General features: G+C 41.9%; 2 protein-coding genes across 2 annotated transcripts in view; both read right to left on the bottom strand.

Annotated features, from left to right (window-relative positions):
• cttnbp2nlb (CTTNBP2 N-terminal like b) overlaps positions 1-5,277 on the bottom strand; it is a 49,137-nt gene extending 43,860 nt beyond the window's left edge. Inside the window, 2 exon segments of the mRNA XM_029621444.2 lie at positions 231-338; positions 5,142-5,277. Coding sequence (XP_029477304.2) covers positions 231-338; positions 5,142-5,147 — 114 coding nt within the window. The 5' untranslated portion in view covers positions 5,148-5,277.
• Positions 5,278-9,111: 3,834 nt separating this feature from the next.
• Positions 9,112-14,728, bottom strand: part of LOC115125444 (cytochrome P450 3A27-like) — a 36,037-nt gene continuing 30,420 nt past the window's right edge. The window contains exon 11 of the mRNA XM_065005258.1: positions 9,112-14,213. The gene's annotated coding sequence lies outside the window, so the exon portion shown is untranslated. The remainder of the gene's footprint in view (positions 14,214-14,728) is intronic.

Here is a 14,728-nt window from a genome sequence, read left to right as displayed (position 1 = left end):
GTGTGTCAGTGTGTAGGGTGTCAGTGTGTAGGGTGACAGTGTGTAGGCTGTCAGTGTGTAGGCTGTCAGTGTGTAGGGTGTCAGTGTGTAGGGTGTCAGTGTGTAGGGTGACAGTGTGTAGGCTGTCAGTGTGTAGGGTGTCAGTGTGTAGGGTGTCAGTGTGTAGGGTGTCAGTGTGTAGGGTGACAGTGTGTAGGGTGTCAGTGTGTAGGGTGTCAGTGTGTACTCACTCTGAGGGTGTGTATAACTGTGTCCTGTGCCTCCAGTTCTCCCTCCAGGATGCTGAGGAGCTTCAGGAGCTCCGGCCTGCTCAGAGTCTCCATATTCATCATCACCCCCTGAACACACACACACACACACACACACACACACACACACACACACACACACACACACACACACACACACACACACACACACACACACACACACAGAGAAGAGGGGGATGGATGGATTATTGTCAGAGTTTAGAGATTGGAGAAAGGCAGGATTACTAACATCTGTCTATAAACACATAAAATGTCACTACACTATCACAGCAATAAAAACCACTCAAGTTCGGTTTGCATTTTTAGCTTTTTAAATTCATAGCTCCCGTTCTGAAAGGGGGATAGTGTTAGAGACGCACACAAACACACATTCCTGTAGGGTGACAGCGGAGGCCCCTCTGTGGGCTGGCAGGGTAGTGCCGGGATATAAACAGGAAGTCATTAGCATATCTGCATGTTAAGTCACTGAGTCTGACTGAGAGAGATGCCATTTGGCCCTAAACAGAGAGTACATAGTGGCAGAATACCTGACCACTGTGAATGACCCAAACTTAAGGAAAGCTTTGACTATGTACAGACTCAGTGAGCATAGCCTTGCCATTGAGAACGGCCGCCATAGGCAGACCTGGCTCTCAAGAGAAGACAGGCTATGTGCACACTGCCCACAAAATGAGGTGGAAACTGAGCTGCACTTCCTGACCTCCTGCCCAATGTATGACCATATTAGAGACACATATTTCCCTCAGATTACACAGACCAACAAAGAATTTGAAAACAAACCGATTTTGATAAACTCCCATATCTACTGCGTGAAATACCACAGTGTGCCATCACAGCAGCAAGATTTGTGACCTGTTACCACAAGACAAGGTCAACCAGTGAAGAACAAACACCAATGTAAATAGAACCCATATTTATGCTTATTTAGTTTCCCTTTTGTACATGAACCATTTGCACATCTTTACAACACTGTGTATATACATAATATGACATTTGTAATGTCTTTATTCTTTTGGAACTTCTGTGAGTGTAATGTTTACTGTTCATTCTATTGTTTATTTCACTTTTGTATATTATCTATTTCACTTGCTTTGGCAATGTTAGCATATGTTTCCTATGCCAATAAAGCCCCTTGAATTGAATTGAGAGAGAGAGAGAGAGAGAGAGAGAGAGAGAGAGAGAGAGAGAGAGAGAGAGAGAGAGAGAGAGAGAGAGAGGGAGAGAGAGAGGGAGAGCGAGACAGTGAGAGAGTGAGAGAGAGAGAGACAGAGAGACTGGCGATGCCAGACTGAGATGGATCTGAAGTGGCAGTCGTCCAGATCTGACCGTACAGAGTTAGTCCTAAACTTTAGTGAGTGTAATGTTTACTGTACATTTTTTATTGTTTATTTCACTTTTGTTTATTATCTATTTCACTTGCTTTGGCACAACTCAATCATGAGGCATCAAAGCCAAAGTAACTGAGTAACATTAAGAAATGCTATAGATGGAAGGAATGCAGTTTGGAAACCTACCAAAAAACAATTAGGCAACAACAAATTCAATCCCTTTTAGACAATTTCCTGGGTAAAACGTTCCACTGTAATAGTGAAGGTGTAAACTTGGCAGTAGAAAATCTTAACAGTATATTTGTCCTCTCAGCTTCCCTATCAAATCTAAAAATCTCAAATAGAAAACCGAAGAAAATTAACAACAATGACAAATGGTTTGATGAAGAATGTAAAAATCTAAGAAAGAAATTGAGAAACGTATCCAACTAAGAACATATATACTCAGAAAACCTGAGCCTATGCCTTCATTATGGTAAATCACTAAAACAATACAGAAATACACTACGGAAAAAGAAGGAACAGCACATCAGAAATCAGCTCAATGTAATTGAAGAATCCATAGACTCTAACCACTTCTGGGAAAATTGGAAAACACTAAACAAACAACAACACGAAGAATTATCTATCCAAAATGGAGATGTATGGGTAAACCACTTCTCCAATCTTTTTGGCTCTATAACAAAGAATAAAGAGCAAAAACATATACAGGATCAAATACAAATCTTAGAATCAACTATTAAAGACTACCAGAACCCACTGGATTCTACAATTACCTTGAATGAGCTACAGGACAAAATAAAAACCCTCCAACCCAAAAAGGCCTGTGGTGTTGATGGTATCCTTAATGAAATGATCAAATATAGAGACAACAAATTCCAAATTCTCCTTAACATCATCCTTAGCTCTGGATGAAATACCACAGTGTGCCATCACAGCAGCAAGATGTTTGACCTGTTACCAAAAGAAAGGGGCAACCAATGAAGAACAAACATCATTGTAAATACAACCCATATTTATGCTTATTTATTTTCCCATTTTCCCTTTATTTGCCCTTGTGTACTTTAACCATTTGTACACTGTGTATATATAATATGACCTTTGTAATGTCTTTATTCTTTTGAAACTTCTGTATGTGTAATGTTTACTATTCATTTTTATTGTTTATTTCACTTTATATATTATCTACCTCACTTGCTTTGGCAATGTTAACACATGTTTCCCATGCCAATAAAGCCCCTTGAATTGAATTGAGAGAGAGGTTTGGTTGTGTTCTCTTACTGTCCATTCAGACCCCGAGACCGGCTGTGTCTGTCTGTTGACATGGTCAGGAGGAGGAAGAGAAGACTACAGCTCAAAGAGATCTGACAGACAGGAGAGGCCCAGTTCTTCTGTTGGACCAGTGGGGGCCACAGCCAGCCAGGGACAACATACACACTCCCACTACCAGAATCAAAACTGACCAACAACAGTACAATGAGTGTCTCTCTCTTTCTCTTTCAATTCAATTTCAATTTAAGGGCTTTATTGGCATGGGAAACATTAACAAAGCAAGCAAAATAGATAATAAACAAAGGTGAAATAAGAAGTTCTCACAGAAGTTCCAAAAGAATCAAGACATTGCATATGTCATATTATGTCTATATACTCTTTCTTTCTCTCTCCCTTTGTGGTTTCTCCTCTTCCTTTTACTCAGCATGTCCCAGGCAGGTCTCCCTCTCTGTGATGTATCACAGACCACAGTCTTGACTGCCATGGGAACTACGTGGACACAGACCACAGCCCTGGCTGCCATGGGAACTACGTGGACAAAGACCACAGACAATTCCTGTCCTACGTCTATTGCTTTCCTCTCTCTCTCTCTCTCTCTCTCTCTGTCAGTCCCTCTCTGTCTCTTTCTCTCTCTGTCTCTCTCTGTGTATCTCTCTCTGTCTCTCTCTGTGTATCTCTCTATGTGTATCTCTCTGTCTCTCTCTGTGTATCTCTCTCTGTCTCTCTCTGTATCTCTCTCTCTCTGTGTATCTCTCTCTGTCTCTCTCTCGCTCTCTCTCTCTCTCTCTCTCTCTCTCTCTCCATGTTTGTTTCTACTAACTACAGCATCCACTGTAGATTAATATCTGTCTGTGTCTGTATCATTGCCTTATCTCCTATGAGTAAACACTACCCCTCGACAAAGTCTTGTGTTTGCCTGAGTAGCCTAGCCTATGTTTACATGTATTGCATCACTGCTCCAGAACATTTTCTCCTTCACACAGACCTCAATGCATTATGTGGTTGACCCCTCACTCACAACCAAATAACTGAGTGTTAATGTGTGCGGTTGGTTTACTACACCAACACTACCCCAACACGCACACACACCAATGCACCCAAACACAAACACACACTGTAGTTAACTGTTAATAAAACTGTTGTGGTTGAACTGTTGGCTTATTGAGCATAAACTCTCCTTTAATGAGTAGATGAGATATCTGACTTCACTCTGATATCTCAACAGCCAGTATGTGTGTGTTTGTGTTTCATGGCACGTTGACGACTTGGGTTCAACACCAGCAACCTATCACACCCTGTCCACATTCTGGGCTTGCTGTGTGTTGGACTGACATGTACAAGGTTTGAGTCCTATTTAGGTTTAAAAAATCCCCAAATTTGCTACAAAAGCGTATTTAAAGCACAGGTGAGTATCAGACCAGAGGAAGACAGCTCAGTGGGACACCAGCTACATCAACACATCTCCTGCAGTCCTGTGACACCAGCTACATCAACACATCTCCTGCAGTCCTGTGTCCTGGAGCCATTGTCTCAAATGAAGCAGAATCCTTCTGTAATAGTTAACAGTGTTTATTGTAGTTGTGTGACAGCGCCATGTGACAGCGCCATGGTCACTTCCTGCTAACTCCTTCAGAGGAAAAAGACTCACTGGTCATGCTAGTCTTAGTCACCTGAGACATGGTTGTTGTAGTGTCGGTGGTTAAAAGACTCACTGGTCATGCTAGTCTTAGTCACCTGAGACATGGTTGTTGTAGTGTAGGTGGACAAAAAACAAAAAGATGAGTTAATTATTGTCAGGTGGGATAACACTTGTTCCACCTGCCTGTCTCTCTGTTTAGACTAGTTATTGTGTATTGGAGAGACAAGGTGAGGTAGGTGTACCTATTTTGTATGCTATTTAAAGAGTGTCTAGGGTTCATATTAGGCTAATGCGCATTCACAATTCTAGGCTACTAGATGATCAACAAATCAGGGTTGTACTCAGTGGTTAAATATGTAGAACATTACAGATAGAAACGCAATTCATAGAGCAGATACCATCTTATTCTACCATCTGGAAGTTCTGAATATTACAATCCTCGTTTAGATATCAACCAAGCTAGTGGTTACAAAGTTTCCCTTCCTATTATTCCAGCGGGATACTTGGCAGGACAGTCCGGTACTGTAGCCAGCCAGCCAGCTACGCTCACTTGCTCAAATCACGCACACACAATTAAAGATCATGAAAGAAGCTGCGATCATATGGTAATATTAGTGTCCTACATTCACATACCTTCATGCGTTAAGTCCTGACTTCATCAATTTTACAACAACATACAAACGTAAACGTTTAAATAAAAATGAATAGTAGAACCCGAGTATCCGAGCGCTTATCCCAGTGGCGAATAAGACAACAGTCTTTGACAAGACAGACAGCCTATCGATGGGGCGTATTTCAAAATTCTGACCAATAGTAGACTGGCTTAGCAGTGGTGGGCAGGGACAGGGGCGGGCTCGCAGCGACGGGGTAAAACTCTTTGTTTGGGTGTGTTGGTTAAAGTTGCGCCTAGACGCTGATCTAAAATCGGATTTTCGTTCTTCCTCCAATGGCTCAGCGTAGGATTTAGGCAGGTTGAACTGGTCCGAGATCTATTCATACTGGTGGTTTCTAGGCTTGTTCACATAGCGTACCCAGCGCTCTCTGTTTTGGCTAGAATATCAAGTCAATTAAATTCAAAGGGGTATTATTTGCTTGGAAAGCAAGTGAAAAAACTAAAACAAAACAAAGACAAAAACCAGCAAAGCGAATTAAACGAAACAAAGACAAAAATAATCATACATTAACATGTATCAATCTTTGCGAACGGCGACGGCATAACACCGTGGTCTCACAGCCGGCAGTCAGAATAAACAGGTCTACTCACAAAATAATGTTCAAGAGAATAACAATGTTGAAAATATTACATTATTAGTGGTTGGTGCTTCTGATACACTGGTTGAACTTTTCTTGTTGCTGTGATTGCACACGGTCTCATTTCACCTAACAGATACAGGAGTTTGTTCAAATTGTATTTGTGTTTGAACCTGTACCCCCTGTATATAGCCTCATTATTGTTGTTTTATTGTTACTCTTTAATTTTAACTCGTATTTTTCTTAAAACTGCATTGTTGATTAAGGTGCTTGTAAGTAAGCATATCACGGTAAGGTCTACGCCTATTTTATTTGGCGGATGTGACCATTTTAAAACTTTATTTTATTTTATTATTCTTGGTGGGAAATATATGCCTTTTATAGTCATACATTTGGCAGGAGGTTAGAAAGTGCAGCTCAGTTTCCAGCTCATTTTGTGGGCAGTGGGCACATGGCGTCTTTTCTTGAGAGCCAGGTCTGCCTATGGCACTTCTTAATAGAAAGGCTATGCTTTTTTTTGGTTGGGTGTAATTGTGTTGCTGTCCTTGGGGTCTGTTTGTGTTTGTCAACAGAGCCCCAGAACCAGCTGGCTGACGCTTCACACCGACAGTACATTTGCGTTTTGGTACACCAGAAGTAATATACATGCATTTCCAATGGAACGCTGCGTTTGCCTTGCAGAATTGCTTTGCATTGCGTTCTATGTGGTTCATACATTGGAATTATGCAAAGACGGCTTGCCAGAAATGGAAGCAGAAGGTGAATGTTGAACTTGTTGTTGCATACATTTCCTGATCATGCTGCCTACCATTTTGCGCAAAACAGTGTATGTGTGATCGAGGCGTAAGGGATACACCCACGCACACACACACTCACGCCATTTCGCCGGGTGGGCGGTGCTACACGTCACCATGGGCGTAGATTAAAATTTACATAGGATTACACACTGTTTTCGAGAACGAGCCGAGCATTAGCTCATGTCCGGTCCGGATCGTGGAATCTATTCAACACACTACTAAGCCATAAAGTACAGGTTGGCTAAGCTTAAATACAATAATGGATGTTACTGTTTCATCAGGGAGCCACAAAGATGGAATTGTTGAATTCACATTTGCTATTTCATGCAACCACATAATAGAAAGAAACAAAACACATTATTTTGTACTTGAACGTCACACTGTTTAAAGCTGAGATATATCATTCACGCAAAGTAAGTGTGTAGGTATGTCTCCAGGATAATATGGTAAAGCTGGCCTCATTTATAGGCCCTCAAACAAATACATAAGACCAAGGACGTCCAAAAATCATATTAATGAAGCCAGCAACGATTGACAGTATAAAGGTATTATTGCATGTTGATTACCAATTGCTGTGAAATTAGATTAAATGTAGTCATGATCAGTTTCATATATTTCATTCAGGTAAAGTTTAGGGAGGGAATGCCATTTATACTGAAGGTAACATGTAGAAAATCTGGCCTCTCTGAAATGAAAATGAATGGCCCTCACTTCAGCAAAATATATTTCACCTAAACCCTCCCTGAAGGCTTGAAAAAAGAATCCCCTATAGCCAAAATAATAATTAAAACATGAAGTGGATAGCAGAGAACATGCCTACCATTTACAATCATTTCTTGGACAGACCAGAGCCTTAGATATGCTGTTTTAGAAGTGGTTATTCATTACATGCTAATGCAGGAGTTCTGAAAGGGCTCTGGGCCAGAAGGTTGTGGGTTCACAGTCCATTGTGGACAAGAGGAGCGGTGGAACGATCTCCTTTATAGCATGAATCTTCACTACAAGATCAGAAGTATGTGGACACCTACTCATCAAACATTTAATTCCAAAATCATGGGCATTAATATGTAGTTGCCCCCCTCCAATTCCACCCAAAGGTTTTCGATGGGGTTGAGGTGAGGGCTCTGTACAGGCCAGTCAAGTTCTTCCACACTGATCTCGACAAACCATTTCTGTATGGATCTCTTTCTGCGCACGAGGGCATTGTCATGCTAAAACAGGAAAGGGCCTTCCCCAAACTATTGCCACAAAGTTGGAAGCACAGAATCGTCTAGAATGTTATTGTATGCTGTATCATTAAGATTTCCCTTACTAAGGGGCCCGAACCATGAAAAACAGCCCCAGACCATTATTCATCCTTCACCAAACGTTATAGTTGGCACTATGCATTGGGGCAGGTAGCGTTTACCTGGCATCCGCCAAACCCAGATTAGTCCGTCGGACTGCAAGATGGTGAAGCGTGTTTCCACTGCTCCGGAGTCCGATGGCGGCGAGCTTTACACCACTCCAACCAACGCTTGGCATTGCGCATGGTGATCTTAGGCTTGTGTGCAGCTGCTCGGCCATGGAAAGCCATTTCATGAAGCTCCCAACGAACAGTTCTTGTGCTGACGTTGCTTCCAGAGGCAGTTTGTAACAAGCTACGCACTTCAGCACTCAGAGGTCACATTATGTTGCTCCTAGATGTTTCCACTTCACAATAGCAGCACTTACAGTTGACCGTGGCAGCTCTAGCAGAGAAGAAATTTGACAAACTGACTTGTTGGAAAGGTGGCATTGAAAGTCATTGAGCTCTTCAGTAAGGCCATTCTACTGCCAATGTTTGTCTATGGAGATTGCATGGCTGTGTGCTCGATTTTATACACCTGTCAGCCAGGTGTGTGGCTGAAATAGCTGAATCTTTTAATTTGAAGGGGTGTCCACATACTTTTGAATATATAGTGAGTCATTGTATTTGCAGGTCCGATATTTTTATTACATTTACATTTAAGTCATTTAGCAGACGCTCTTATTAATTTTATAAACATTTCATGCAATTCTTCATCATTTGACATATTAACAGAATCTTTTTTAATATCGCTGGAAAAATGTGTCTGCCCAGATACAGTGGCTAGTAAAGGCCCAGAGCACTACTGTTGTGGAAAAAAAACATTGTTTTTTTGTTGTTTGTATTATTCAGATTTTTCAGGAGGCGCTGCAGCATCCTCAGCACCCCTACTTCCCGTGGCTATACTCAAGGAACGCTAGCTGAGGAACGCTCAACTCCGTTCTCTTATATCAAGGCAGAGTTGAGTTGAGTCACCATCAGTCAATTCCGAAAACAGCAATGATGTATATACTGTAAACCCTGGATTTCTGATGCTATGTGTTGGTCATTGGGAAGGTTTGAAATCACCGGTCGGCCATATTGGCACTCCCCAGTAGGAGCCGTCCTCCATAGGAATGGAGTCCTACAGTATTTAAATATTTCAAGAACAAAAGGACATGCATTCAAGTATTTGTGTTGTTGTAGTGGGGAGAGTAACAATAGTAATCTCAAAAAATGATACTTTAAGGGAAATGTTTATATATATTTTATGTTTAGCTCACAGAATATATAAAATAGAATAAATTCATAGAATAAATGTGGCTAAACAAATGTAGACAATAATACATGCATTTTTATTGCTTCCAAAATGGGGAAGTGCCCAGATGGAGTCGCGTTGGCTTCAACACAGGGTCACCCAATTAGCAATCTAATAGGCCTGTGGGAGAGTGGGGTAAGTTGAGCGGCCCTTATTTCTAGGAAACCATACACAAAATGTATAATTTACCCAAATATTTACAAAGAGGTTATCATTTCATGTAGTCTGTGAAGGAAGAAAACACATGTAAAAAGTGGTAAGCAAGTTTGGTAAAAAAAATTGATGATCAAATAAATGGATTGTTAGAGTTCCATGATAGTTGTGTGTAAACCAAAGTAGATACTTTAAAGATTGTTCTATACATCTGTTGGGGTCTCTATAAGCTTCAATATGAGATCCTAAACCTAGCGTGAAAGGGCATCCTTGCAGCTGTTTGTGATAAAATAGTCCAAATTTTTGCAGTGAGGTAAGTTGAACCAATGCCATGGGGTAAGTTGAGCAAATGGCAAATTAAGCAGATTTAGGTGTTTTCCTCCCATTGTTGCTGGGATATGAGGTAAGAACAGGGCCTGGACTATGTTTAAAGTGTTTGTTAGGTGTACAACGTGTTTGTTAGGTGTTAAGCCTGTGTTAAAAGATTGATAAAATGATTAAAAGACAAAAAAGCTATTGTGATTGTGTTGAATTCTGTTTGGGAAATAAAGACATGGTTTTAAAAAGGTAGAGGTAATATTTCATTCCATACTGAAATTTGTAGGCGGCTTAACTTATCACGTCCTGTGGCTCAACTTATCCCATCCTGTGGCTCAACTTATCCCATCCCGTGGCTCAACTTATCCCGTCCCGTGGCTCAACTTATCCCGTCCCGTGGCTCAACTTATCCTATCCCGTGGCTCAACTTATCCCGTCCCGTGGCTTAACTTAACCCGTCCCGTGGCTTAACTTATCCTGTTCCGTGGCTCAACTTATCCCGTCCCGTGGCTCAACTTATCCCGTCCCGTGGCTTAACTTAACCCGTCCCGTGGCTCAACTTATCCCGTCCCGTGGCCCAACTTATCCCGTCCCGTGGCTTAACTTGTCCCGTGGCTCAACTTATCCCGTCCCGTGGCTCAACTTATCCCGTCCCGTGGCTTAACTTAACCCGTCCCGTGGCTTAACTTATCCTGTTCCGTGGCTCAACTTATCCCGTCCTGTGGCTCAACTTATCCCATCCCGTGGCTTAATTTATCCCGTCCCGTGGCTCAACTTATCCCGTCCCGTGGCTTAACTTATCCCGTCCCGCGGCTTAACTTAACCCGTCCCGTGGCTTAACTTATCCCGTCCCGTGGCTTAACTTATCCTGTCCCGTGGCTCAACTTAACCCATACCCGGACTAAGATGTGCCAAGAGACCACTTTTTTTGACAAGCTATGTTGTCAAAACTGTCATGTTAACTTAACATGAATTCTGATTATTTCCAGGGATACTCTACATCCTGAAACATACACTACCAGTCAAAAGTTTCAAGCCACCTACTCATTCAAGTGTTTTTCTTTATTTTTACTATTTTCTACGTTGCAGAATAATAGTGTAGACATCAAAACTATGAAATAATGTAGTATCAAAAAGTGTTAAACAGATCAAAATACATTTGAGATTTGAGATTCTTCAAAGTAGCCACCCTTTGCCTTGATGACAGCTTTGCACACTCTTGGTATTCTCTCAACCATCATCATGAGGTAGTCACATGGAATGCATTTTTAATTAACAGGTATGCCTTGTTAAAAGTTCATTTGTGGAGTTTCATTCCTTCTTAATGCATTTGAGCCAATTAGTTGTGTTGTGACGTAGGGGTGGCATACAGAAGATAGTCCTATTTGGTAAAAGACCAAGTCCATATTATGGCAAGAACAGCTCAAACAAGCAAAGAGAAACTACAGTCCATCATTACTTTAAGACATGATCAGTCAATATTGAACTTTGAAAGTTTCTTCAAGTGTAATTGCAAAAACTATCAAGAGCTATGATGAAACTGGCTCTCATGAGGACCGCCACAGGAATGGAAGACCCACAGTTACCTCTGCTGCAGAGGATAAGTACATTAGAGTTACCAGCTTCAGAAATCGGCAATTAAATGCACCTCAAGTTGCAGCCCTAATAAATGCTTCAAAGAGTTCAAGTCAGAGACACATTTCAACATCAACTGTTCATGGTCAAATTGCTGCAAGGAAACCACTACTAAAGGACACCAATAATAAGAAGAGACTTGCTTGGGCCAAAAAACACGGACAATGGACATTAGACCGGTGTAAATCTGTCCTTTGGTCTGATGAGTCCAAATTTTACATTTTTGTTTCCAACCGCTGTGTCTTTGTGAGACGCAGAGTAGGTGAAAGGATGGTCTCCGCATGTGTGGTTCCCACCATGAAGCATGGAGGAGGTGTGATGGTGTGGGGGTGCTTTGCTGGTGACATTGTCTGTGATTTATTTAGAATTCAAGGCACACTTAACCAGCATGGCTACCACAGCATTCTGCAGTGAAACACGATCCCATCTGGTTTGAGCTTAGCGGGACTATCATTTGTTTTTCAACAGTACGATGACCCAAAACACACCTCCAGGCTGTGTAAGGGCTATTTGACCAAGAAGGAGAGTGATGGAGTGCTGCATCAGATGACCTGGCCTCCACATTCACCCAACCTCAACCCAATTGAGATGGTTTGGGATGAGTTGGACCGCAGAGTGAAGGAAAAGCAGCCAACAAGTGCTCAGCATATGTGGGAACTCCTTCAAGACTGTTGGAAAAGCATTCCAGGTGACTACCTCATGAAGTTGGTTGAGAGAATGCCAAGCGTGTGCAAAGCTGTCATCAAGGCAAAGGATGGCTACTTTGAAGAATCTATTTTGATTTGATTAACACTTTCTTGGTTACTACATGATTCCATATGTGTTATTTCATCATTTTGATGACTTCACTGTTATCCTACAATGTAAAAAATAGTACAAATAAGTAAAAACCCTTGAATGAGTAGATGTGCCCAAACTTTGTTTGGTACTGTATGTATATATCTTTGTTGAAAATAATACTATACTGAACAAAAATATAAACTTAGCATGCAACAATTTCAATGATTTCACTGAGTTACAGTTCATATAAGGAAATCAGTCAATCAAAATAAATTCATTAGGCCCTAATCTACTGATTTCACATGACTGGGAAGGGTCTCAGCCATGGGTGTGTCTGGGAGGGAATAGGGCCACCCACTTGGAAGCCAGGCCCAGCCGCTGGGGAGCCAGGCCCAGCCGCTGGGGAGCCAGGCCTAGCCGCTGGGGAGCCAGGCCCAGCCAGTCAGAATGAGTTTTTCCCCACAAAAGGGCTCTATTACAGACAGAAATACTCCTCAGTTTCATCAGCTGTCCAGGTGGCTGATCTCAGACGATCCCACAGATGAAGAAGCTGGATGTTGAGGTCCTGGGTTGGCGTGGTTACACGTGGTCTGTGGTAGTGAAGCTGGATGTTGAGGTCCTGGGCTGGCGTGGTTACACGTGGTCTGCAGTTGTGAGGCCAGTTGGACGTACTGCCAGATTCTCTAAAACAACACTGGAGACAGCTTATGGTAGAGGAATGAACATTAAATTATCCGCCAACAACTTTGGTGGACGTTCCTGAAGTGAGCATGACAATTGCACGCTCCCTCAAATTTGAGACGTCTGTGGCATTGTGTTGTGTGACAAAACTACACATTTTAGAGTGGCCTTTTATTGTCCCCATCCACCTGCCACACCTGTCAGGTGGATGGATAATCTTGGAAAAGGAGAAATGCTCACTAACAGGGATGGAAACAAATCTGTACACAACATTTTTTAGAATGAAACATGGGACCAACACTTTACATGTTATGTTTGCTCAGTATATATTCCCCTTGATGGACTGATGCTGAATGTAAAAAATGGCTCATCTTAGCTCACTCTCCCCTACTTGAACAATATGTCAGAGCTATCACTTCTATTCGCTTAAGGCTACCTGTTGAAGTTTGACTGTACCAATGCCTATAGGCCTATGTCTTGTATAATTTGTTGAAATTCCATTTGTTGCACATGCTCATAAACCAGAACACATAGCCTAGTTAGTATCAAGAAGACATCACATGATTTTAAATCACAAAAATAGGTTCAATCAATACTATAAATGGCCTATTACCTGGAAGGGAAATCGTCTTCTTCTATTGTACATTTTAACATTTTCCTGTCAGAACTGTGCTATTGGACCTGACTATAAAATAATTATTGATTTGATTTGACTACTCTCTGAGTATGGCAGTGTATTTTTTAACATGGTTCTTATACTCCCCCTTGTGGCCAATGGATGGAACCCTTGACAGAACCTTCAGTCTAGCTTTCCTGTCCCTTTCACACATGTAATGTGTAACCTTCCCTGAGATGTGAAGGTTTGACTTTTCATTAGCTCCTCAAACTAATGCCAAGGCCTTAGCTCAGTGGGATAATACCGTTTTGGTGCATTGACTGACTGATGACCCAGGTTGAAGCACTGTCTTCCACATACCAATGACCAATCCAATGCTTTTGAAAACTTGGGAGGAGGAAGTGAACAAGTGCAGACTTCAGAAGAACCCGAAATGGGCTGTCACAGTTGCAAGGAACAACTGGTAACAAGGCACCAAAACTACAGGTTCTCCATATGGTCTCACCAGCACTCTAAACCAGTGGAGTTTCAGTGTTTCTCTATAGACAATTAGTAACACCACTACAGGTTTAGTGTTTCTCTATAGACAACTAGTAACACCACCAGAGGTTCAGTGTTTCTCTATAGACTAGGAACACAACTACAGGTTAATTGGGACAAGAAAGACACGTGGGCCCTTTGCCTCAGAACTCGTATGTCCTCTTTCTTTCTACTGCCTTCATAATGTCTGTCTGGGAACTGCACAGGATCAGCCACTCCTGGATGGATCTCACTGGAGCGGACATTGAGATAGGAGACACGCCCCTCAGACAATGTGCCAGAACCCCAGAGGAACACTTTACCTTCTGTCCTGTATGAAAGGGAAGATAACCATTATTTCTTAGCAATCTGAGACTGGAATATTGCCTGTACCCGGTGGGTGTGTGTTTGTGTGTGTGCAGTGGCGATTTTAGCATGTAAATCTTTGTTGGGGCAAACTCAACCATTTTTTTTAGATGCATGCCAGCAAAGCCACTACACAACACAACACTAAACAATACATTAATTGCACTATAATGGTGACAAACGGTGCCCACAAACTGTTAGGGGCTACATAAAGCTGTTCCAACAGCAGAGCTTCTTTTCAGCACCAGGGAGTGAATCCGCTACACCTCGCTTTCAGCGGAGCCTTGTCTGGCAGTTCATTCAGCCTCATTTACTGCCTTAAAAAAAACATAGCTGATATGGCTGACTTGCTTAAATAAATGTAGTTTCTAATGACAATTGAGATGTACAAACTATTGCATAAGGGAACGACGAGCAGATAAGAGGCAATCCGTAATTTCGATTAAGACAATGTGCGAGCTAGGATGGAGGTAGTCAATA

This window comes from Oncorhynchus nerka, linkage group LG20, assembly GCF_034236695.1.
Source record: "Oncorhynchus nerka isolate Pitt River linkage group LG20, Oner_Uvic_2.0, whole genome shotgun sequence".
NCBI lineage: Eukaryota > Metazoa > Chordata > Actinopteri > Salmoniformes > Salmonidae > Oncorhynchus > Oncorhynchus nerka.
This window is presented reverse-complemented; position numbering and strand designations above follow the sequence as displayed.